At 42.5% G+C, this 26,972-nt stretch overlaps 1 protein-coding gene across 1 annotated transcript in view; it reads right to left on the bottom strand.

The window, feature by feature from the left end:
- Window positions 1-26,972, bottom strand: part of LNPEP (leucyl and cystinyl aminopeptidase) — a 108,940-nt gene that overhangs the window by 17,751 nt on the left and 64,217 nt on the right. The window contains exons 4-11 of the mRNA XM_074952894.1: window positions 21,580-21,711; window positions 19,604-19,724; window positions 18,886-19,040; window positions 18,391-18,504; window positions 16,375-16,506; window positions 6,427-6,558; window positions 3,728-3,888; window positions 350-435 (exon numbers count right to left, since the gene is read on the bottom strand). Coding sequence (XP_074808995.1) covers window positions 350-435; window positions 3,728-3,888; window positions 6,427-6,558; window positions 16,375-16,506; window positions 18,391-18,504; window positions 18,886-19,040; window positions 19,604-19,724; window positions 21,580-21,711 — 1,033 coding nt within the window. The remainder of the gene's footprint in view (window positions 1-349; window positions 436-3,727; window positions 3,889-6,426; window positions 6,559-16,374; window positions 16,507-18,390; window positions 18,505-18,885; window positions 19,041-19,603; window positions 19,725-21,579; window positions 21,712-26,972) is intronic.

Raw genomic sequence — 26,972 nt, 5'->3', positions numbered from 1 at the left:
CAAGTCCTGTTTACTCCCTGTATTGTCATGTTGAATTAATATACTCCTGACATCACTGCCACTGATGCTAAGTACTCCAGGCATGCTCAGCACTCTGTGGTGACTTTGTCTGAAGGCACCATTGGTTCCTAACCACATCCTACATGTCTACAAAAGTGATTAAAATTACACTGTTCTCTGTTCCCAATGGGTATCATTCCAGTTATATTCTCCTCGAAAATTACTTTATACCATGCATGCCCTTGACCTCAAACCCTACTCAGGTGTGTGCAAACAAAGGCTGATATACAAAACTGAAGTAACCTGCTTTCACTGTACATCCTAGCTACAGAGGCCTCAGGTCACATACCTGACTTCTGGTCCAGTAAATATGCATAAGGACAGAGGAAAGAGCAGCTGCTAGTAGCGTAGGAGAGAGGAATATGCCAGAGATAACTGTAAGAGAAAAATTATATTTCTTTCAAGACTTATACAGTAGTATAGCTTTATGTAATAAGTCACAATCAATACAATTAGTTTTGCTGTTTGTCTCACCTTTTTTTTTAAGCTGCTTTAACATATGGCATTTCAACAAAATAATGTTAAGAGATCTATTATATGCCCCCCATCATTACAGTATCCAAGTAACTCACAAACCATTTTTATCACATCTCCTCCGTTCCTCACCTTACGCATGGAGAATTGAGGCACAGAAATAGTAAGCAACTTGTCCAAAAAAGGAAACCTGTGGCAGTGCCAAAAATTGAACTCTGGGCACTTCAGAGAGGAAGGTTGTCTTATGGGTAAAACATTAGACTGGGCCTGAAGTTTTACAGTTTTGTATGGGATTTACATAAAAAGTAAGAAGGACACTGGTCGTGTCCCAAATTCCTCTAACAAAAAGCACAAGCAGTTACACAAGATAATCCCGTACTAGAAGAGTAAATATTATCCTCAGCTTCAAATTAAGGCTGTCGATTAATCACAGTTAACTCACATGATTAACTCAAAAAAATTAATCGTCGTTTTAATCACATTGTTAAACAGAATACTAAGTGAAATTTATTTTTGATGTTTTCTACATTTTCAAATATATTGATTTCAGTTACACAGAATACAAAGTGTACACTACTCATATTATTATTACAATTTGCACCATAAAAAGAAAGTATTTTCAGTTCACCTCATACAAGTACCATAGTGCAATCTTTTTATCATGAAAGTGCAATTTACAAATGTAGATTTTTTTTTGTTACATAACTGCACTCAAAAACAAAACAATGTAAAACTTTAGAGCCTACAAGTCCACTCAGTCCTACTTCTTGTTCAGCAAATCGCTAAGACAAACAAGTTTGTTTACATTTACTGGAGATACTGCTGCCCACTTCTTATTTACAGTGTCACCAGAAACTGAAAACAGGCGTTCATATGGGACTTTTGTACCCGGTATTGCAAGGTATTTACGTGCCAGATATGCTAAACATTCGCATGTCCCTTCATGCTTTGGTCACCATCCCAGAGGACATGCTTCCATGCTGATGCCACTTGTTAAAAAAAGAATGCATTAAATTAAATTTGTGACTGAACTCCTTGGGGGAAGAACTGTCTACAGCTCTGTTTTACCCGCATTCTGCCATATATTTCATGTTATAGCAGTCTTGGATGATGACCCAGCATATGTTCTTTTTAAGAACACTTTCACTGCAGATTTGACAAAACACAAAGAAGGTACCAATGTGAGATTTCTAAAAATAGCTACAGCACTCAACCCAAGGTTTAAGAACCTGAAGTGCCTTCCAAAATCTGAGAGGGATGAGGTGTGGAGCATGCTTTCAGAAATCTTAAAAGAGCAGCACTCCGATGCGGAAACTACAGAACCCGAACCACCAAAAAAGAAAAATCCATCTTCTGCTAATGACATTTTACTCAGATGATGAAAATGAACATGCATTGGTCTTCACTGCTTTAGATTGTTATCGAGCAGAACCCATCATCAGCATGGATGCATATCCCCTGGAATAGTGGTTGAAGCATGACGAGACATATGAATCTTTAGCGCATATGGCATGTAAATATCTTGTGGCACCAGCAACAACATTGCCATGCGAACGCCTGTTCTCACTTTCAGGTGACATTGTGAACAAGAAGCGGGCAGCATTATCTCCTGCAAATGTAAAAAAAACTTTTTTGTCTGAACAATTGGCTGAACAAGAAATAGGACCGAGTGGACTTGTAGGCTCTAAAGTTTTACACTCTGTTTTATTTTTGAAAGCAGTTATTTTTTGTTAATAATTCTACATCTGTAAGTTCAACTTTCATGATAAAGAGATTGCAGTACAGTTCTTGTATTAGATGAATTGAAAAATACCATTTCTTTTGTTTTTTACAGTTCAAATATTTGTAACAAACATATAAAGTGAGCACTGTACACTTTGTATTCTGTGTTGTAATTGAAATCAATATATTTGAATATGTAGACAACATCCAAAAATATTTAAATAAATGGTATTCTATTATTGTTTAACAGTGCAATTAATCGCAATTAATTTTATCTAAGGGAAACCCACTGAGGGGGGTGAACTGGGTTGTACGCCAATTTCCCACAAATCACTATGAATTATTCACCTGAAAAGTCATCCTTCAAGAGCTATTCACCTAAGTGCAACTCCAAAGGGACATCCATGGAAAACCCAGGAAGACAGATGTACAAAAAACAACCTTCCAATCCTTATAAAGGCAATTTTTTTTTAGGGCCTAATTTTGCATGATGTGAAGTGCCCTCAACTCCCCATTAAATTTCAACTGTGGTAGAGAAAACCACAATCTCATAGGGTCTGCAGTTTGAGAATGTCCTCGTCTTGTTATATAACAAGGATAAGGTGCCTGGTTACGGAGTACATTTGACAAATTGATTTTTGCAGTTATCAGTTGCTTCATATTTGCACCAGTATCTAATCACCCATAAAAAAAAAGATGTTTATTGCCATGTATTCCTCCACTACTATGGATACTATTCCTAAACAAGGAATCTTTAGCAATTAACTGATACACACAAATGCTAATTTATGGTCAGTCTTACTTTGTAAGGGGGAGAGCTTCCTTATCCACATTCTACACTGTCCTCTATCAGCACTCAATGTGCAGATTTGACCTAGTAGGAAAACGTACAGGTTCCAGAAGAAAGTTTCCTGGTCCTTTAGACACCACCACCAGCATTCGTCTGCAGAAGGCTACTTTATTTGTTACATTTGCGAACTCCTCTTATCTACCTTCAAGCTCAAGTAGTTGGGGCACATAAACGATGGGTATATGGAGATGAGATAGAAGATTAAAAACTGCAACTACTTGAAATTTTTTTTTCTTTTAAAAAAGGAAAATGAATCCAAACATAATCCTGCCTGTTGTCCTATTGTGCACTGGAGTTAATCATACAAGCCAATTAAAAACATCAGAAAAATGAATAAATAAAATTTAAGTTATGATGAACTCTGTTCTGAGAAAAACCAGTGTAAGGTCTATGTCAATTGCTGAGATGGAGGCAGACAGGGACTCTCTTTTATTTTTCAAGGCAAATAATAAAATACCTCTGTGCGTACTGCTGTGTCTCACTTCATTTATTACTACCTGCTCTTTAGAGAAAACTACTGGAGCTCTGAATGTGTCAAAGTGCAAGGAATATGCACTCTGAAGACAGTTAAAATTGCATGAAAGTAAAAGGTAGATTTTCTGAGGGCTGGGGGAGAATAACCTTGCATCTGACGTCCAATTTTCTGATTCCACACTGCGCAAGAATCTCTCCTGCTGGACATGGAGACTCTTTCCTTTTCTTTTAACAGTTACTAAGGGAAATCCTTTCTGCAGAATCCAGGTTTTCATCAGTTTTTTTACATCTAGTGTTCCGTTTGTGATCTGTAAAACATGAAGACATTCACTTTCAACAGGAAGACAATGGGTATTCTTCATTTCTCTTTGTCAAATTCTATCTTCAGCTCACCACACAAGAGCCATCTTGAAACTAAGTGCCAATGTAAGTAGCAGGTTAAGCCCCTGTGCAGAATTATTCTGTATTGGCTTGCCAATTTTGTCAGCAGTAACTGAGGTGAACAGGTGTTTTATCTTCTTGAATGCAAGAGATCCAAGTGACAGCCAAATAAGAAAGGGAAACATGGGAATGCCAAGCAGGCTAAAGTAGGATGTGGAGGGAGGAAAACAGAGCCAGTAACTTATGGATTAATTTTAAGGGCAGGTGTTCTGGGTTTTTTTCTTCCTTCTACTTTCATCGCTATTTTGGAATTATAGAGAAGTTGCAGGTTAGAAGGCAGGTTTTATTTTTGAATAATGAACATTAAGATCTGAATTAAGAAAGTCTGAAATGCCCAACCGATTCTGCTTCCATCTGTGGTTAAACAACCTTTTAAATTAAAAAAATAAAAAGCATTCAATATTAACTAACCTTTACTTATTTACTGTTCATGTGTCACCCCCTCCAATTCTTCCAATATGCTACTATTACAATAAAAAATAAAAACTAATGACTCTTTGCATTAGTGCAATACTCTTCATCCCTACATTGTAAAGTATTACACACAGTGGTGGTTACGTGTTAGCACCTCCACCTTACTAGTAGGTAACTAATGCCTCAGTCCTACAAGCTGTCTCTCACAGATAGATCCCTGCACTTGCATGCAATGGGATTCAATATGAGGGGGGCTGTGTGTATGCACAGGGGTCAGCCTACCTGGAACAACTTGCAGGACCAGGCTCTAAAGGAAAAAGGAAGTTTATCACTGTTCAAATTACCTGTATTACTTGCTGTTCTGTCCAGCTGTCACTTTTTCAGCTGCCCTCACTGTCCATCTAAAATTCAAGTTATTGGTCTATGCCTACACTTATGGAAGAGTCCTATATAATTGAATAGGGGTTAAAAACTCAATAAAATTATCAATCCAAGGGAAATAATTTTCTGTAAAGAGCTTCTGTTAAAATTTCTAGAGAAAGCTTATCATTCGTTCTTAAGTTATTTACTTTTTGATTTATTTGGGTGGACTCCCCAGCTACCTCATCTCATTCACCTTCTCTTCCTCCCACCCCCATCCCAGTTGACAGAACTCCCCCTTATGCTCATCTGTGTCCTTCCTACACTTGTAAACCTTCTCTGGCCAGTCTGTCCACACTCCATTTTCTTCTCCTCAAAATACACTTTTGCCAAGAGACCTACTAATCCTAGTCCACCAGCAAAGTGCTTGTTTCATTAAAAAAAGAAAACATTATGGAACTAACAATGCCCATTACCACCATCAAATCTTCTTGCTTCTCTCACATCCCATCTCCTTTGTTTCTGTGTTGTCTGCTTAGATTGCAAGCCATAGAGGGCAGGGATCAAGTCTTCTTGCATGTCAGTACAGTATCTTGCAGGTTTACAGTGTCTAGGCACCATGCGAGCCAATGTAAATTTTGTGCCATTGAAACCCCCCAGCTCCCCAGTTCCAAGAAATCGCTGAAGTGTAAGTAATGCTCTTAAAAATTAATGTCTGAAATGTTCAGCATGCTAACACTGATCCATGTTCTTATCTGGCTTCTGTCATTAGAGCATCTCTTAAATCCAATAAGAGCAGGAAGGACTCCAACAAGGGAAAGAATTTCTCTTTCCTCCCACAGAAAGAGACTGAAAAGTTTGTTTTCAGTTTTTATTTTAAATGCTTTAAAAAAGCCTCCTCTTCTCCTTTACCCCAGTTCTTGAGGCTATTTATTGTATGAGGCTAAAATAAAGAAATGGATTTTCCGTTTTGTTCTAAAAACAATGATGTTTATGATCAAAAGGAAACCAGATTTTATGGTTGGGATTTTCAGAAGTACTCAGCTTTGGCCTAACTGCTCCCACTGAAATAAATGGGAGAGTTAGGTCAACGGTGAATATTTTAAAAAGTCCAGCCCAGTAAGTATCACTGGTGGAATGGAGATTCAAGCTTTTACTAGGGCCCAAATCCTACAGATGTTTAAGCACATGAGTAATTTTATTCATCTGTCTAGTCCCCACTGACCTCAGTGGGACTACTCATGTGAGTGAAGTTATGCATATGCTTAAGCGTCTGAAGGCTCAGGGGCTATAGCATAACATTTGCAACATGATAGTTATGGTTCTGAATGCCTTCCCCATTCCACTTTTCCACTCTTTAAAACACAGGGGAGAGCAGGGCTAGCAGGTTTGGCAGGCTCTCTTCTAGGCACAAGTGTTGCTCATTTACGTTTGTGCATCTCTGCACAGAATTTTGGAATGAGTGATCATGAGCAGAATGACTGATAAACAAGGACTTTTCAATATATATCTGCAATATATGGTCTTATTTAGTAATACTAATATAAGGAAATAGAAAATGTCTTTGCTTTTAACATCTCACTATAGCACATCATGTAAAAACCAAAACACAGAATATACAAGACGGTTACCTCATTCATGCTGTCCCATAAATCATCACTGTGGGTGGATCCGTAGCTGTGATTATACAAATAATTCTCAATCCCAGCTTGAAAACTATCATGTTTGATATACTTTTTCAGCATCAACAAAAGGGAAGCTCCCTTAAAAAAAAATTCAGTAAGAGAAAAAAGGTGTTTAAGAACCCGATTCAGGAGAAGCAAGCACAGATTACAAGACTGTCAGTACTACTGGCTTTAGTAGATAATTTAGGAGAGAATAATTGAGATTCCGGCCCAGGGAGTTTAGTCTGAAAGCAATTATTTTGACAATCTAAAATGCTTGGGAAAATGTTTACAGATTTAAAAAAAGACACAAAAAATACCAACCAACCGACGTTTCACCGACTTTAACTTAGTTTGAAAGACTTCCCAATTAGTACCATGTGAAAGAAATGGCGTTGTGGTGGATGCATCGTCGATGGTTGTCAGATTTCATTAATACTACTGTTAGGTGCTGTACCTCTCCGTCCTTGCGAGAGCTGGTGTTAAATTCTAATATGTAAGCAACTACACAAGAATGATAGAGCCAAACAGCAATCACAAAAGAAAGCAAGATACATCAATAAGTGAAAAGAGGGAAGAGAAATGCCAACAAGTATATATATGGATGCTGCTTGTTTAAAAGCTTGAAAAGCACATGAAAATATTTTGTAAAATAAGCCTTTCAAACTGCTAAGTTTTCACAGAGCTAAGTATTATTTTTAGATCTGTTTCCATCAGTGAAGTCATGGAGCAATCCATGTCTGCGGACAGAACTGTGGTTTTACTCAGTTGAACACGAGGATCCTCCATGGAAACATTCCTACATCACAGCAACCCAGTCAATAAATGGCCCAAGGGTAGACAGATTGCAGCTAAAGTGACACTGACCCTGACTAGTTTATATACATCACACTGTTGGTACCAAAACATACATTGGAGAAAGAATAAAGAAAACTGAAAGACCTTTGGGGAACTCCAGCTATTTAACATTTGTGCCTTGTCTAGACTGGCAAGTTTCTGCACAGTAAAGCAGCTTTCTGCGCTGTAACTCCTGAGGTGTACACACTGCCCAGCCACTTAGTGCACAGAAACTGCGCAGTTACCGCGCTGTGAAAAAACCACCCCAACGAGAGGCGTAGAGCTTTCTGTGCCGGGGCTACAGTGCTGCGGTGTCAGTGTAGACACCCTGGTCGATAACTACGCCGCAACTGGCCTCTGGGAGGTGTCCCACAATGCCTGTTCTCACCTCTCTGGTCATCGGTTTGAACTCAACTGCCCTGCCCTCAAGTGACCAACCAATCAGCCCCACCCCTTAAATTCCTTTTGAAAGTCCCCTTCCTGTTTGCTCGGTGATGCGTGCAGTGGTCTCAGCGAATCTTTCTAGGTGGCCAAACCTGCTCCACACACCCGCTTGGAGCAATGCTGAGCGGCTGGAACCTCATCAGCATTTGGGGAGAGGAGGCTGTCCAGTCCCAGCTGCGCTCCAGCCATAGGAATTATGATACCTATGGACAGATTTCACGACGCATGACAGAAAGGGACCACGACCATGACACATTGCAGCACAGGGGCAAAGTGAAGGAGCTGCGGAACGCCTAGCACAAGGCGCTGGAGGCAAACCACCGCTCCGGTGCTGTGCCCACGAGCTGCTGGTTCTACAAAAAGCTGGACGCAATACTTGGTGGTGACCCCACCTCCATTGCAAAGGCCAATGTGGATACTCTGGTGGCTTGCATGCCAGTCGAGATTGGACAGAGCCAGGAGGAGGAAATCTTGGATGAGGATGTGGAGGGGGACCCAGAGGCAGAGGATGACTCAGAGGTCAGAGATGCATGCAACCAGGAGCTCTTCTCTACCCTGGAGGAGGCTAGCCATTCACAGCTGTTGGAGCTTGGCGAAGCACAGACAGGAGGCGGTGGCCCCTGGCAAGTGGCTTTGATTTTGGGAATCACTGAAGCAAATTGTTGGGGCAGGAGGGTTGCAGAAAGCAGGCTTGTGTCTGTATGATGTGCATACCACCACATGCCTAGTCTGAGCGGTTTAACAGGGGGTTGATTGACTCCCTCACTGCACGGGAATCTCCCTCAGATCTCCACGAAACTCTAATGGAGATACTGGGAAATCCGCTGCTGCAGGTTCTTTGGCAGAGCTGCTTTGTTTCTTGCCCCATTAACGTTAACTTTCCCACGCCACTCTGCCACATTGCTGCACACAGGCGAGCCGCATAAGGGCCAGGGCAGAAGCTGCAGTCTTGGAGATGATCCTCCCTTGACTCCCTGCTCACCCTCAGCAGCGAGATCTTCCATAATGAACACAGCCTGTGGAAAACGTGGGGACAGTAATAATTGTAAGGCCCCCCCTACAGTGCTGGCTCTCCCCAAGAGCCACATGCCCAGCGTACAGTATGGTCCTGGAACACTGATTTCCCCTACCCCTGCAGTTACTCACCATTTTGGGAGTCTGGCTGACCCCAAGCAAGCATGCATGAGCCACAAGTTAGTGATAGGTATGTGAACAGTGGCTGTGTTTTAAATCACTGAATCAGTGGTCTGTGTTGCAAACAAAACTGCTTCTGTAAAATGTTGCATTTTGGCTTCACAGAGATGACCCTGGGAGCCCAGCCTCCCTCTTCGTTATCGCCAGCTGAACAGCTGTGCAGAATTAGAAAGCAGCCACAAAGAACTAAGGAGGACTTTCTGCGCGAGGTTATGATTCACTCCATGGCTGAAAAACAGGAATTGAAGGAGTGGCAGGACAGTGAGAAGAGGGACTGAAAGGAAAACGTGGCGCACCAGAACGAAGCCATGGAGCAGCTTTTAAATGTTATGGAGCACCAAGCGGACATGCTCCAAGCACTACTAGCACTGCAAACCGAGCAGCTCCACCCCCACCCTCACCTGCAGCCGCTAAAAACTCTTTGCCACGCCCCCCCCAGACACCACCAACACACTCTTATCAACCTCCTGGCTCCAGTTTGTACCTGCTGCATTCCACTCCTCTCCCGTCACAGTCCAGCACTGTGGACTCCTTGTATCCACTGCACTGAACACCCGTCTCTCTGCAGTTTAGCCCTGCTGAAGTACAGAACCCACTGCACTGTACTCCAAAGGAGAAGGTTGGATAGGATTGTGACGTTGCACCCCATAAGGCTCTATGGAAATATGCTTATGATGTATATATGACATAACTGGAATATGTTTTATGCTACATATGCCATGTAACATATCTCTGTAAAGGTTATGATCTACTGAATCTATTCATTCTATTTGTATGCATGTGTCATTTTTGTATTCTAAGTTATGAATATTGGCTGTGTACTTGCTTGATTTTTAAGTAGCCTTAGTAAAGCATTTGGTCAGCGTCTTGAGAAAGGAATGTGCAAATTAAGTGCCAAATCAAGAAGCACTTAACGGACAATGGATCTTGGAAGGCTCCAATCCACATAAGAAGTCTACATGAGGATGTTCAATGTAGCACGTGAACCATGGCTGCTACCTGTAAATTCTGAGTCATGCATGGACTTATGACTTGCCCATGTGACTCCAAAAGTCCATCTTGTAGCTGGAATTCTACACAGGGGGATGGAGGGGTATCCACCCACAAGAGAAAGTCTATTTAAACCCCTAGGAGACACCGCCATTTTGTCTTCAGCTGGCTCAAGAGATAGCCTCTCCACCCCCAAGGATACCTGAAAGAAACTGGACCAAGGAACAGTAACTACAGGGGGGTAAGTGATTGCTGGACCCAGACTTCAAGGAGACTAGTCTGTAAAAGGAAGCTTACTGGAACTCCTTTGAGGGTGAGGTTTTATCTGTATTCAGTTTTCTTACTGTATTAGGCACAGACTTGTGGGTTTTATTTTATTTTACTTGGTAATTCACTTTGTTCTGTCGGTTACTACTTGGAACCACTTAAATCCTACTTTCTGTATTTAATAAAATCACTTTTTACTTATTAATTAACCCAGGGTATGTAGTAATACCTGGGGGGGCAAACAGCTGTGCATCTCTCTCTCTATCAGTGTTATAGAGGGCGAACAATTTAGGAGTTTACCCTCTAAAAGCTTTATACAGGGTAAAACTAATTTATTTGGGGTTTGGACCCCATTGGGAGTTGGGCATCTGAGTGTTAAAGACAGGAACATTTCTTAAGATGCTTTCAATTAAGCTTGCAGTTTAGGGGATGTGGTTCAGACCTGGGTCTGAGTTTGTGGCCGGCAAGCGTGTCTGGCACAGCCAGGCAGGGCTCTGGAGTCCCAAGCTGGCAGGGAAAGCAGAGGCAGAGGCAGTAGTAGTCTTGGCACATCAGTTGGCAGTCCCAAGGGGGTTTCTGTGATCCAACCCGTCACAATGATACCTGGATACACACAAATCTTTAACAGTCCTGGGACCCCACCTCCTGCTGGGATCCTCCCTTCCCCTATCCCCCTCAGTGCTGATGTGTTCTTTTTGTTTGTCTCTCTCCTCCGGTTGTTTAATAAAATAATTGTTTTGGTTTGAAAGTAATCTTTATTCCATTAATTGAAAGCAAACAGAGCCCTGCAAAGCAACAGGCAATTTTCTTAAACCCTCTTAGTGCATCACCTCCTAGCATTACAAGCACTGCACTCCTGAACATAGCAACAAATATTAGTGGCTTTCAGGTTCAAATTGCTGCCTCAAAGCATCCCTGATCCTTATGGCCCCGTGCTGCGCCCCTCTAATAGCCCTGGTCTCTAGCTGTTCAAATTCAGCCTCCAGGTGCTAAGTCTCAGCAGTCCAGCACTGAGCAAAGCTTTCACCCTTCCCTTCACAAATATTATGGAGTGTACAGCATACAACTATAAGTACAAGAATAGGGTCATCGGCCAGGTCCAGCCTCCTATATAGGCAGCGCCAGCGGGCCTTTAAATGGCCAAAAGCACACTCAGTTATTCTGCACTTGCTCAGCCTGTTGAACTGCTCCTTGCTGCTGTCAAGGTGCCCCATGTATGGCTTCATAAGCCACGACATTAAGGGGTAGGCAAGGTCTCCCAGGATCACAAATGGCATTTCGACTTCCCCTACGGTGATCTTCTGGTCTGGGAAGAAAGTCCCTGCTTGCAGCTTCCTGAACAGGCCAGTGTTCTGAAAGATGCGTGCATCATGCACCTTTCTGGACCAGCCTGCATTAATGTCCATGAAACGCACAGAGTGATCCACAAGCGCCTAAAGAACCATAGAGAAATACCCCTTGCAATTAATGTACTCGGTGGCCTGGTGTCAGACTTGGAATATATGTGCCATCTATCGCACCTCCGCAGTTAGGGAAGCCCATTTGTGTAAAGCCATCCACAATGTCACGCACGTTGCCCAGAGTCACAGTCTTTCAGAGCAGGATGCGATTAATGGCCCGGCACACTTCCATCAACACAAGTCCAGCGGTCGACTTTCCCACTCCGAACTGGTTAGCGACCCATCGGTCTGAGTCTGGGGTAGCTAGCTTCCACAGTGCAATCGCCACGCGCCTCTCCAACGGCAGGGCAGCTCTCATTCTCGTGTCCTTGTGTCGCAAGGCTGGGACAAGCTCAGCACACAATCCCATGAAAGTAGCTTCCCTCAGCCAAAAGTTCTGCAGCCACTGCTCGTCATCCCAGACGTGCATGACGATGTGATCCCACCACTCAGTGCTTATTTCCTGAGCCCAAAAGTGGCATTCCACTATGCTCAGCATCTCCATGAATGCTACAAGCAATCCCGTGTCATAGCTACTACCTGTGGCAAGATCAATGTTGAACTTCTCTTGCCTTTGTAGTTTAAGGAATAACTCCACTGCCACATGTGACTGTTAGTCAGACCAAGCAGCATATTAATCAACAGTGTGGGATCCATTCCCACAGCCCGAAGAGGCAGAGCATGCAGTACACAAACCGTTGAAAGATGGCGCCAAATGCGGACTGAGGCACAGGGATTGATGGGATGCAAAGCAATGCATCACAGGGCATTGGGACAGGACCCAGGATGCCCCACGACAACCTCTGCCTTCCCACAACTCCTATCAGCAGAAGACGAAGAGATGCTCTGTAGGACAGCTGCCCAGAGTGCACCGCTCCGAAGACCACTGCCAGTGCCACAAGTGTGAACACACTATTGCGCAGGCAGCTGACAGTGTGAACACACAACAGCCGTTTCCCTTCAGTGCTCTCTGAGCAGCGCTGTAATTGTCGGTGCAGTAACTCGGCCAGCGTAGACTTACCCTCAGTTGAAAACTAGGATCCTCCATGGAAACATTTCTACATCACAGCAACCCAGTCCATAAATGGCCCAAGGATAGACAGATTGCAGCTAAAGTGACACTGACCTTGAATAGTTTATGTACATCACACTGTTGGTATTAAAAAAAAAAACCACACACACACACACACACACACACAGGAGAAAGAATGAAAAAAAGACCTCTGGGGAACTCCAGCTATTTAACATTTGTGTGACATCACAAGTGCTGCTCTTAACAAGTTTTGCATGAATATTTTAGAATTTAAGGAAGACATCCTCAGGGAATTTAAAGGCTTTAGCTATCTGAACTGTCATTTACTACAAAGCTTTTAAAACACTGGCAATCTTCACTTCTTTGCATACTTGCATTTGTGCTTTAGATTTGACTTTTTTTGCTCATTTTCTCATGAATTAGTGTAATGTGTCTCCAACAAACAGTTTGTTCCACTAGCATTTTCTTGTTTTTAGGAAGTGTTCAGATAACCTGGTGGCCTAGAGGTTTGTACTCTCAACTTCCTGTAAGAGACCAAGGCTCAATTTCTGATTCTGGTCTCCTTGTACTCCTTAGGTGGGAGCAGTGTGGAGGCTCCCTAATCAACAAGACCTCCAGGACAGAGGAGCTTCCCTCTGGGGCCAGTATGGCCACTGGTTTGGGTAGGGCTTTGATGGCCAGTAGGCACCCCGCCAGGGACCTATATTCTGGCCTTGAGGCACATGCTAACACTGGTATCCATAGGGGTTCCCCCGGTGGCCTCCATAGTCCCTCTGGCAAAGTCAAACAGGAAAAGGAAGAGCCATGCTCCGAGGCGTCAGAGTCCCAGGACCGTGGCAACATGGGGGCACCAGTTTTGGATGGAGACAGGAGACTATCAGATTTGTACATAGTCCAGCTGGAGGTTGGGATCAGTGCCCCCCGATGCAGACTGCACCGCTGGCTGCAAAAGGGTCGGTGCCACTGGTAGTCGGTCCTGGTGTGGGCATTGGTAATGGAATGCTCGCGCAGCTTGATGTCCAGGGTGGGGATAGCCTACATGGGACAACCTGTGGGGTCAATTGCGCTGGTACCAAGGAAGGGCCTTGCACCGCCTCCGGCACAGTGTCCCTAGCAGCCCCAGGCAGGGGAGTCTCCAGGTGCCAGGCTGAGACTTCAACCATACACTCCAACTGTAGACCCAATGCGGGTGCCAGACTCGCAAAGTCTTGGACGAGTGGCGAGGATGGGACCCACAGGCCAAGGAGGTCCACTGACAACTCTTGAACTGTCAGTACCAAACTCAACAGATGCCCAGAGGCCAGAACCACTGTTGACAGTATGGTACGTCCACCCTCCCGTCCTGTATCAAGGGAGAGTCAGAAGCACCTGCACCATCGGGCGTGCTGGCTCCAGCACTGAGCCAGTCTGTGCTCCTCTTAGGGGAGACGGAAAAGTTACCTCAGGATCTGGAGTGTCCCCAATCAGCTTTATGGGACCTCTTAATTGGCGTTGATGGAGAACAACTCCTGCGCCTCCTCAGACACAACCCAGTCCCAGAACAGGTGGCAGACATTCTCTCCGAGCCAGAGGGCAATCTGCGCCCTGAGGAAGGCCTCGGTACTGGGTGAGCCCTCATGGCTGCGTAAGCAGGTGCTGCTTCAACCAAAAAAGGACCCATGTCACCAGAGTCCATCTGCTGTTCTTTTAAGAAGAGAAGCAGCACTCATTTAGATGGGCTTTGCCCAGAAAAAGCGAGCACCACGTGTGGGGGTCGCTATTGGGGAATCGCCCCTCCACACAAAGGGCAATGCTTGAACCCCAGTGATGGCATCACCAGGGAGCACCACCACTAAACAAAAAACACATTACTAATTATCAACTATGTACAACAACTAGGCTGGGGGGGAGGGGGACAGGAAAGAAGAAAGCCAAAGGTCATGAACAACCACCACTGCCCAGAGCTCCAACTCCAGCTGACGGGTGGTAAGCAGCAACTGAAGGAGGTTGGGGTGACGCAGCCTTATATAGCCAGGGGAGGGGCTACAGTCATGAGGTGCAAACGCCATCCCTCTAGGGGTACTGCTAGATCTCTGGCATGCACTCACCTACTTAAAATACACATCTGTGTCTACTTGAAGAAGAACGGCACTTACCAGAAGAAGACTAAACCAAAGTTATTCAATGCAATATTCAATCTTTAGGGCCTGATCCAGAGTCCACTGAAGTCATTGGGAGTCTTTCCATGAACTCCAATAGGTTTTACATCAGGCTATTAAAGTGTAGGATTTAAACATGAAGTAAAACTCTTAAAACCACATTCGTTTCTATGAAGATATTCTGAGTGAAAGATTGGATCACCTGCAATTGTTAGCCTTGCTATTGATTTCCCAGTAGCCCCTTAAAAGTAATCTCTTTATTAAGAAGGTGTACAATAATCATCTGGAGGCCCAAGACAACATTCAGATGCTATTTGGCAGTGCAAAGCTCCTGTCATCACACATCCTAGGGACAGATGGCAATCAGAGCCTCACAGGCAAGGCAGCTTGAAAGTGACATGCTCTTGTGCTTCCACTTGAGAGAGAGTGGAGCACCAATGGAAATGCAGAGGCTTCTTTATGGCAAGCTGCTTCCATTGTAATGCTGCAATTGGCATCTCAGATGTCCCCAGGGTGTTGGGATGAGAAGTGTTGGATTTTAAGCTCTGTGTCTATTTAAAAAGAAAAAAAAAAAGAAAAACAAAAAAAAGTCTTTCATTAGGTACTAGTTTCCCCCTATCCTCACACCCCTATCCCCTCAAAAAGCACAAAGATGATGAAAAGGTCAAAGTCAAATGTTAACAAGGAAAATAATCGGTCTTGCTTTTAAGTTAGTGTGGAATACAAACACATAGCTGAAAGCAAAAATAGGTTTAGCAAATTTAAATATGTGTTTAAGATGTGATGGTGTCAATATTTGGGTATATTTTTGTGTTGTAGTAAACTGGAAGTGTCTACAGAAAATATGGATGAGGAAAGTGAGGGACACAAACAATAGAGATGTGAATGAAATCTTTTCCTATGGAAAAATAGACAGATTCTTGGGTGCAGCCGAGTTCTGCTCAACACACAATTGAAATATGAGGAGAAAAGGGTGATTATATGCCACTTTTACATCCTACTAGTGCTGAGTCCAATCCTGACCCTAGGTCCAGTCACAGTTTACAGCAGTCTCAGGTCTGCCCTAATTTTCATCCAGCTACAATTGCCCTTAAGGAGTAATTCCAGGATCTAGAGATCACCAGAGTACCGGTGGACTCCATGCACCCACTGCCGCACCTAAGTCCCTGGAGGGCAGGGGGATGCGGTGGGGGTTGACAGGTAAAGTCATGGAGGTTGGGGTGGGAAAGGAGAGGCACAGAACCAGCTAAACTGGTGTAACATGACACTGGGCACGTATGTTAGTATACTGAATGGGATCAAATGCCTACTCATAAGAGAATAAATTTAATCAGTATTAAAGCACAGAAAACCTCTCATGAAATGTACAGTTTTCTCTTGAGATAAAAATACTGGAGGCCAAGTAAAAAAACTGGCATCTTATGAGCAGCCTAACTTGCATTTACCCACAAGGATAATTAAAGAAAAAGTTCCTGACTTAATGTGTTATTTCCCAAAAGATGATGATTTTGGAAAAGAGATATATACAAAACACACAAGACAGAGTGATTTTGCTAGCCTCTTCTGAGGTTACCTTGATATAGGAAAGCGCATCAAACATTTCTTCAATCTGCTCTGAAGATTGGACAGTAGAGGAGATTGGACGCGAGGCGTTTAAGGAGTCTTTCATCATTGTCTTGAATCGTAGTTTCAGGAATTCTTCATCCTAGAAGAGGAATAGGAGTTTTTGCTCACGTGAGAAGTTAGAACAATAAAAGGATTATGCCAAATTCACCATAATTCAGAACTGGAACGCAGAGCCTGGAATAGATAAGTTAAGCATTCCTTCTCCCTGCTGTCCTATTTACTTGGCATGTAGCCTAGTCATCTGACCCTCTCCATTTTGAGGCTCAGACTCTCTCTTTTCTTCTCCTCGCCCTGGAGACAGCAAACCAGTCAGTCAATCTCCTCTAAGATTATCATTGTTAGCGCACTGTGGAACCATCAGCTCTCTTCCTCCCAAACCATAGCAGCAGAACCTTACTAATGGACACACTTGTAAACCTTTATCTGCATTGCCACGAAGAGAGGTACCATGCACAACTCCACAGCCTACAAGAATAAAGAGTCCAAAGACCCAGTCTCTCCACAACAACCAGCCTCTCTTCACAGCATAACAGCAGATATTCAGCAACAGTTAAAACCCTTGGCTTTCAATAGAGGTAGGATTTTGTAGAGTCTGTAATTGGCATCATTTGTAACTTGATTATGCTGCCAAACACAGAATCAAGGCACATACACATTCAGGTCAATGGGACTCTACAGAGCCAAAGGATTGGTGTAGGCAGATCCTTTTGCAGGTTCAGGGCCATATACTGTAAATTTGTTGGTACAGGAACCAGTGTCTGTTATTTGCAGCTATAAAGCAGCCTGCACACCCACAGTATGATGCTGTATAATAATCTAACCATACCTGCCATAGGTATGAATATCTTCAGAAATACTGAAGTGTTTTAGCTAATACGTTGTCTAACACAGGTTGGACTGGCAATGGTTTATATAATCCTTCCTCCAAATGAATGAGCTAATGAGGCTGAAGAAGTGATTCCACAATAATTATAGTCTAAAAAAATTACAGTGAAGTCACTGGACTATAGAATGACTTGTTAGGAATATGCACACTGAACATTAAACCTGATCTTCTTGGCACCAGAACCTTGAATCTTTATTACATTCTAGATTTACATGCAGCAACTTTAAATAAACACACTGAATATTACCAGAGTACCTCTACCTCCTACACTTAAGAGTCTGACCTACTACTATCCAACAGTGAGATGGCAGATATTTTGCCCTTTTTTATTTCAGTGGGGCTCTGCCTGGGTGCAGAGGTCTGCTAATGTGTTTATGAGTGCAGGATTGAGGCCTTACAGCACTCCTGATAAGAAAAATAAAGAAAGATCAATGAATAAAATAGTCAAGTTGCTCTGGGGCCAATATATATTTTCTGTGAAGATTTAGATACTATTTTCTTTAAGTGTGCATGCGGGAGGAGTTTGATAAAACATTTTTGGCACCACCAAGTGGTGAAATTTTAGGCTTCAAAGCAGCAATTAAATTTTTTTTTTTTTTAAAGCAACTTGTTTGACTGAAAAGTTACAACCACAAGATTCTAAATGAGATTTAGAAGCATACAACACGTAACTTGCACAGTAGGTTAAAATACACACTCGTGCAAAGCGTGGTTCAGTGTTAAACACTAGATCACTGATTAAACAAAAGCAAAAAAGTTTTGCCCATTATTTTGTGCCTATGAAGAAAATATCAATTTATCTGTTTCAAAGGAGGTCACATGTAAAGGAGTGCATGTGCAAATTTGTAGGCCACTTTTGAAAATTTAGCCCACACACAATTTTATTTAAACAGTGATTAAGATTCCATATTATTTGTAATCTTATCAGTGAGTGTCCTTGGAACAATTTAGAGTGCAATTTGTGTCAGATTTTCATCACCTAAACCTTGTGAAATGGAGGTAAAAAAAATTTTATGTCAGAATTAAAAAGAAACCTCACTGATGGGAGAAAACTTCAGATTTAGATGAAGTACTCACAGTCTGCAGCTCTGGGAAAGTTCTTTCCATGGCATAGTATTCCATAAAAGTGGCAAATCCTTCATTCAGCCAAAGATCATTCCACCATTCCATAGTTACTAAATTACCAAACCACTGGCGGGGGGGGGGGGGGGGGGGCAAAAAACAAACAAACAGTTTTTAATTGTGCAAGATTGAGAAAAATCAGTCAAATTTCAAGATTATAACAAACGTATAATCCAACCAAGAAAAGATATTTATGAAGGGCTACACTGCGGTTTTGCCACAAACCCTATGTACAGGACAACATTTAGTTGTGCTTCCCCACAAACAAGCTAGGAAAGAGATTACGACCCAGCGGTCCAGTAACTTCCAGTTTCCTGCTACACCAAGAGCAAAATACCCACAAGCTCTATACCCGGTGCAGTGCATATGCTTAGCAAGTGTAATAGGGAAGGGGAAGTGTTAGAGTGAGAGAAGACTGCATTGTTAAAATATAGCATTTCAATCCAGTACCTGATGAGCCAGCTCATGAGCTATCACTGCAGTTACCAGCTTTTTATCCATTGCTGAAGAGGTTTTAATGTCATAAAGGAGTGTTGTCTCTCTAAAGGTGATTAAACCCCAGTTTTCCATAGCACCTGCCTGGAAATCAGGAATAGCTACCAAATCTGGGGAGTGAGGGGAAATAAATAAATGAACCAGACAGTCACAAGTTACAGTAATGCTGCACTTCAGATCTACCTGCTTTACCACAATCTATATCTACCAAACTTCACTATTTAGCCACCAATGCTGCAAACACTACATGCTAGCTGTAAGTAAACAAGTCATCCCATTGATTTAAAGAGCAATTACGTACGGAGAAATAGTTTTGCAGGTTTGTGTCAGGTAGATATGTCACTCATACTGAGAATTCTCTATGTCCCTATCTGAGCATATAGTGTTAAATGTACAGCAAAACTTCTCCAGAAGGCACACTGAATTGGCCTCTCTTATACCAAAGGTTTGCAAACTTCTTGAGCCTGGGACCCATTTCCCACACACTCATACAAGCCCAGTTAAACAGCTATTGAATTTTAATATTTTTTTTTAAAGTCAGGTTTTGGAGGGATTTTTATTCTTAAATTATTTTTATTTTGAAAAACCCTCTGAAGTATGGAAAAAACTGCTACTTATTAGAAAATTATATTTATTTATATTTTAAAAAAAAAGATAGATGAAAATGCTTTACCTAATTTTTGAAGAGGATACTTTATATGAAAATACTTCTGATAAAACTCCAGGAGCTTCACTGCTGTGTCTAGGGCATGCTGAACTTGGCCTAGCTTCTGTGGCATGGCATATATAGATACCTGGCATAATAAATAAAATAAAATAATAAAAATAAATGAGAAGCAAGAAAATATTTCATTGGATGCAATCACAAACAGCAAGAGTGGGAAATGGTAGGCAAAAAACTAAGTGGATAGGGGCAATTCCCTGGCTAGTTTTAAGGAAATATCAAATGAATGTGATTTTTATATATACCAAAATGTTTGGAGATTATCATCACTTGAAACTGTTTGAGGTACATTTATCCCCCAAATGCATCTGAATGTGTGTAATGCTAGTTTGAGTCCGGATGCATAGGTTATGCATTTGTTGATGACAACTATAAGAATGCAATTCTCCCAGGAGTTACTGTTCCTCGCATCATTTAAACCTGGAGCTGGGGTAAACTGGATGAGGTGGAGAGGGCAAAACAGAGATTCCATATATCTTGTGAGCCTGAGTATCTCGCTGTATCAGCTCCATAGCAGCTAGAACCAAGGGGATTATTGGGGAGAGGCCACAGAAATCTTGTCTAGGTGGATCCAGTTGCTCCAGTCCCTCCCCACCCAGTACAGCAAGTGTGGAGAGGTAGCAGCTGCTATTCCAGCTGCTGAGATGCTGTGTTCCACTCCGATGACTTGACTGTGGGAATGCACAAATTCTACCCCTTTAGTTTCCATTCAAAATCTAAGCTCAGCATTTTTGCCTGGGATTGGGCAATTTCTCCCCAGTACAAGCAACCAAAAGAAAAATAAAAGCTCCTTCAAACTGGACCACAGAGCCTGGCCTATTTATCTCTAATTAGAACTATTTGCCCATGCAAGAAGGGAAGTCTGATCAAAATCCACAATTTTACTCTATATATTGGTTTAGAACAAGTTATATCAAGATAACATTTCTTAGCAGTATATCTGATCAGGGCTTCCTTTCCCTCCTGCAGCTTTGTTAACAAAGCTACTCTTTGGCTCCTTCTAGACAAGTACTAATCTTTCCATTTCACCACAAAGGGACAGCTCCTGCTAGTGACAGGGTCCGATTCCCAAATTGTTACTCATGTGAAGCTCCCACACCCCTTGCATGACTAAATACTGCAAGATCCCTCCTAAGTATCTTCCTTCTTGTCATTCTCAAGTATACAGCTTCCCACCAACCCAGCAGGCCATATCCCTGAAGCAATGCCACCAAAGATTAAATGAAGTCAAGAGCAGCTGCCAGGTGCTCAGCACTTTTCAAAAAGTCAGGGCAGAAATATTCAGGCACCTACATATGGACTTAAGATTCTGGCCCGAGTCTGTCCTACTTGGAGCATAGACTAGTTTGGATAGTTGGCTCGGGGTAACATAGATATAGAGCCCGACTCCCTTTTTTGGGTACAGGAGAGGGGTTCTGCAGTCCCCTGCTCTCATGTGCAGTGATGTGGGAGAGAAGTAGCCATTTGGGAGAGGGAGGACAGGACAGCGCTATTGTCACCTGCCGTGACTCTGCTGTGGGTAGACATGTTAACGTTCCAGCTGGGGCGTAACCGGAACTCTGCCAATGGAGCCTGCGCAGGACAGGTACTGAATCCATATCCCTTCTGGCTGGCTTGGCACTGCTCCTTCACAGACAAGCCCATCCTACTTTGGGCATCAGCTCTGAATCCCCCAGCACTGTGAGCTGTGCAAGTGGCTTGCACCACTAGACCCTTGCTCTGGGCAGACTTTCTGCAGCCAGGAGCCTGCTGTCAAGTTCTGGCAACACAAGCGGGCCACCGCTCTGGAATCAATCCAGTCCACAGCATAAGATCATTTGCTAGACACTCTTATAATAATAGGTGATAGGCACAGAGTAAGCAGGAAAACATCCCAAAGAGCTACTCGTGTATGTGTAGAGGTTAAAAGTACAATGGAAACATACCAGAGTCCTATTAGTCTCCTGACTGATATTCTTCAGATTTGCAACAATGAACGCTACCAGGTAAGTACTCATCTTCAAACTCACAAAGAATTCATCTTGAACTATTCCAGCTGCCACAGGGATGGTTACATTCTGCAGATTTAAAAAAAAAAAAGAAAAGAAAAGAAAAAAAAGAGAAGATAATGTTACTACCGAGGCCAATTGGGGGGGGGGGGGGGAGAACCTATCAGATAAAGGGCTTGGAGACCGTATAGAGAAGTTACACCTAGAGTGCACAATGGCAACTATAAGTAAGTTTGTCAGACCATTTTATTACAGTAGAACCTCAGAGTTATGAGCTGACTGGTCAACCACACACCTCATTTGGAACCAGAAGTATACAATCAGGCAGCAGCAGGAAAAAAAACAACAAATACAGTACAGTACTGTTTGTACTGTACTGTGTTAAACAAGCTACTAAAAAGTAAAAGGGAAAGTTTAAAAAAAAAAGATTTGACCAGGTAGGGAAACTTGATTCATTTAAATAAGATGGTTAAAAGCAGCATTTTTCTTCTGCATAGTAAAGTTTCAAAGCTGGTTTAAGTCAATGTTCAATTCTAAACTTGCAAAACAACCACCATAACATTTTGTTCAGAGTTACGAACAACCTCCATTCCCGGAGGTTTGACTGTGTTTTAAAGGTGCTAAGATACTAGTGGCCATGTAAAACCCCAAGATATATACATAGGCAAGTTGCTCATAATGTAACAAAATGTACTTATGATGAAGCTAACATTTTCCAGGTCTACTTTGCATGCCAGACAGAGTTTATGAAAATCCTATAAGAAAAGTACACAGCATACTACAAATTGAGTTATCTGCCTTATCCTCTGCATAGGGCCTACATTAGGCTGCACAGCTGACTGAAAGAAACTGTATAGTTCATACGGGGGGGGGGGGGGGGAGGGGGGTGGAGAGAAGGAACAACAACCTTGAAATAACGTATTCCCTGTTTGTTAGGCAAGAAAACCTGGCCCTGATTCTGAACACACATCAACTTTCAGCCTGAGTCTCATAAATTTTAAGCCTGAAGGTACCATTCTGACCCTCTAGTATAACCTACATTACAGAGACCACATATTTTCACCCAATAATTCCTGTATCAAGCCCACAACTTCTGGTTGAATTAGAATGTGTCTTTCTGAGACAATCCAATTTTACCTTAAAGACATCAAGTGATGGAGAATCTACCACATCCCCTTGGTAAGTTGTTTCAATGGCTAAATGCCCTCACATACAAGTTTACACTTTATTTCTAACCTCAATTTGTTTAGCTTCAACTTGCAGCCATTAAATCTTGTTATGCCTTCATCAGCTAGTTGAAAGAGTACTCTTCTCTGAAACCTTCTCCCCATGTAAGTACTATTTGTAGACCTTGATCAAGTCACTTTTTAACCTTCCTGTGGATACATTAAATGCTTGAGCTTCTTAAGTCTCTCATCATAAACTCGGGTTTTCCCAGAGGCCTCCAATCATCCTTATAGCTAACAAAAAGATGTCAAAAAAATTGTAAGAGTTTAGACATTAGAACTGGACACAGTATTCCAGTCTCACTAGTGCTATACACAGAGAATGCCAATCTTCTGCTCCTATTTAACATTCCACAGTTTATGCAGCCAAGATTCACTTTAGCCCTCTAGAGCTCCCAATGTAATGCTGTAGCTATGTTCAGTTGGTTATCCACCATCATCCCTAAATCCTGAGAAATCTGATGGACTTGAACTTCAACATGTGCTCAAGTGTTGGTAGGATCTGGGCCTAAATTATCAAATCTAAGTTAATAAAGATACTACTTTCCTTGGCAATAAATTAGTATACAAGACTTGGAGCTCCTTATAGGGAGCCTGCATAGATGTCCTTACAAAATCAGAGTGAAAAGTCACTGAACCTGTCGTACTACATGTAATGTACTGTAGATTAGAGAAATCGTATGGGATTGTATAACTAAAAGACTTTTGTAATGCATATGCACAAGATGGCAAGTATTCTTGACAGAATGCAAAATTCAGAATCAACTAATATAAATCGCATATTCAGAAACGTAACCATTATTTAGTTCAGAAATCAAAAAGGTATTATATTTCAAATTACAAGGAGCCAATCTAAACATGAATGATGAGTGAATAATTGTTTTTTAGATGACAATTTCATTAGTGAATTGATTATTTTACTTTATTTCTTTTGTCATGCCCACAAAGTGGATTCTCAGTACTAAGTGAGGGACTTTACTACCCAATTCTCATTAACACCTTTTTCATATTGAGTGAAAAGGAACCTGGAAAATGCTGTTTTTAGAGGTTAGCAAACTGCACATTCCAGGTGGCAAGGTGCAGGGAGCAATTGGCGCACCACTGATTTTAAATAAGGGATGGCAGGGGGAGTAATAGGAGGCGTCTGCTTAATTCAATTGTCCCTTAAAAAAAAAAAACCCTCCCCCCCCCAAAATTAGGAATGGTGCAGGGAGGGAGAAAGGACTAATTACAGCTTGGCAGAAGTACCACAGTGGAAGACAGACAAGCTAGGGTGGTAGTGCAAGGGCAGATGGAGGGAACCAATCTGGGAACAGAGGAGCCAGGAGGAGCAGTTGCTGACTAACCTAGGGAGCTCAGGAGAAGAGAAGCAGCTTATAAATTTGCCATCTAATCTAGTTGCCAAACCCAGGGCACAATGTTTGGTAAAAGTAAGGGGCTGAGCACCAAATGGCTGCCCAGCATCTCTCAGGCATAGGAATATTTTAGATATGCTGAAGAGGTTGCCTGGGCTCTAGTTGAGTGGGCCCAGATGCCTGTGGGAATGGGCATATCTTCTATTTCATAACATTGTAATGCATCAGGGGTCCACTTGGATAATCCCTAGGAAGAGATGGCTGGATTTCTTGCAGCCTTTTCCAGTACCACTGTCAAGGTTCCTCCCCCACTCTGAACTCTAGGGTACAGATGTGGGGACCTGCATGAAAAACCTCCTAAGCTTATCTTTACCAGCTTAGGTCAAAACTTCCCCAAGGTACAAAATATTCCACCCTTTTGTCCTTGGATTGGCCGCTACCACCACCAAACAAATACTGGTTACTGGGGAAGAGCTGTTTGGACACGTCTTTCCCCCCAAAATACTTCCCAAAAACCTTGCACCCTACTTCCTCGACAAGGTTTGGTAAAAAGCCTCACCAATTTGCCTAGGTGACTACAGACCCAGACCCTTGGATCTTAAGAACAATGAACAATCCTCCCAACACTTGCACCCTCCCTTTCCTGGGAAATGTTGGATAAAAAGCCTCACCAATTTGCATAGGTGACCACAGATCCAAACCCCTGGATCTGAGAACAATGAAAAAGCATTCAGTTTTCTTACAAGAAGACTTTTAATAAAAATAGAATTAGAAATAAGAAATCCCCCCTGTAAAATCAGGATGGTAAATACCTTACAGGGTAATTAGATTCAAAACATAGAGAACCCCTCTAGGCAAAAACCTTAAGTTACAAAAAAGATACACAGACAGAAATAGTTATTCTATTCAGCACAATTCTTTTCTCAGCCATTTAAAGAAATCATAATCTAACACATACCTAGCTAGATTACTTACTAAAAGTTCTAAGGCTTCATTCCTGGTCTATCCCCGGCAAAGACAAAATGTAGACAGACCCACAAACCCTTTGTTTCTCTCCCTCCTACCAGCTTTTGAAAGTATCTTGTCTCCTCATTGGTCATTTTGGTCAGGTGCCAGCGAGGTTACCTTTAGCTTCTTAACCCTTTACAGGTGAGAGGAGATTTCCTCTGGCCAGGAGGGATTTTAAAGGGGTTTACCCTTCCCTTTCTATTTATGACAACCACAGATAAAGGGGGTCAACTGAATGGCTTTGTTTGGTCTAAACAAAGGTCACCGGAAACATCTAATGTATGGAACTTGGTTTCTCCTAAGTCTGAGTGTGATTTGGGGAAGAAGATAGCGAGGTTGTTGGTTTGGATTAAATGATAAATCAGACACCATCTTGGTAGGAATTTAAGGTGGGGACTCAGCACCACCTTAACCCTGTGGACATAATGGGGGTGGGGGGGGAGGAGAGGCAAGAGAAGTCATCCTACGGTTAGTGCTCGAATCTCACTAACTCTCCAGGCTGAGGGGATAGCCACTAGGAAGATTGTTTTGACTAGGTTGGTGAAGTAAGGACTTGGATATGCTTTCCATGGAGGCCCATAAGAACTACATTAAGGTCCCAGGATAGGAGAAGCTTCAGGGTGCATGAACCAGTGCTTTTAGAAATTTTGAAACAATGGGATGAGAGAACACAATATAAAAAAGTTTTAACAGGAACGTGGCAAGTTGAAATGACTGCTAAATGGACACTCACAGAGCTGATGGTGAGCCTGATATCTTGAACTGTAGGCTATGATCTACACTCTTGGGAATAGAAGCTCGTAATGGGTTGAGATCTTGTTATGAAGTCCAGATGGAAAAATTCTTCCACTTTAGAACATAAGAACGGTCTGACCCAGTGTGGCCAATGGTCCATCTAGCCCAGTACAGCGTCTGAAGACAGGAGTGGTGCCAGATGCTTCAGAGAGAGCAAACAGAACACGGTAATTATTGAGTGGATTCATCCAGTTGTCCAGTCCCAGCTTCCGGCAGTCAGAGGTTTAGTGACACACAGATCATGGGTGTTCCTAACTAACTAACTATCTTATTAGAGATCAGCCCTCCTTTCTGGGGAGCTCATCAATGAATGAGATCTTGTCACAGGCTAGGTAGTCATATTTAGCAAACAGGGTTTTATAGCTGGCTGTTTGCCCTTGAAGAAGATGCCAGAAAGTAGGATCAAGATCAAACTCTTGGCTTTTTGTTCTTAGGAGTATGGTACTATCTGCTTGGATCTCTCCTTTACTGCAGATACCATGAGGGAGTTAGGAGTCACTAAATCCTTTTGGAGTGACTTGGTATCTTTCGCTGCTCATTTTGATGTTGGAAATAAAGGCTTGAACCTGCCATAGGTATTTTACAGGCTCTTGGATGCTTTCATTTATTCGCATTGCCAATCTGCCTGGGAAATCAGAATGGGTAGTATCACATAACATATGTGCTTTCTCCCTTACAGATAATTCAGTGTCCTGAGCATCTGCTATTGTTCCCAACAATTCCTGAAAGGGCTTGAAGTCATCAGAATGTGATATTGGCGGGGATGTCACCGCGTCATCCAGAGAGAAGGAAGATAGATCTTCAGGATTATTCAGCTGAAAAGGGTTAAGAGGAGTCTCTTGGGGATCTTGGAAGGAGTCATCTTCTGATTCTTCCTCCTGAGCATCTGACCCTACTCATATTCTTATTCTCTTGGGTTGTCTACTTCATCAAGGGATCTAGCAAC

Source organism: Natator depressus, chromosome 5 (genome assembly GCF_965152275.1).
Source record: "Natator depressus isolate rNatDep1 chromosome 5, rNatDep2.hap1, whole genome shotgun sequence".
NCBI classification, from domain to species: Eukaryota; Metazoa; Chordata; order Testudines; family Cheloniidae; genus Natator; species Natator depressus.
The sequence above is the reverse complement of the archived record's forward strand: the minus strand, read 5'-3'. Positions and strand labels throughout refer to the sequence as shown.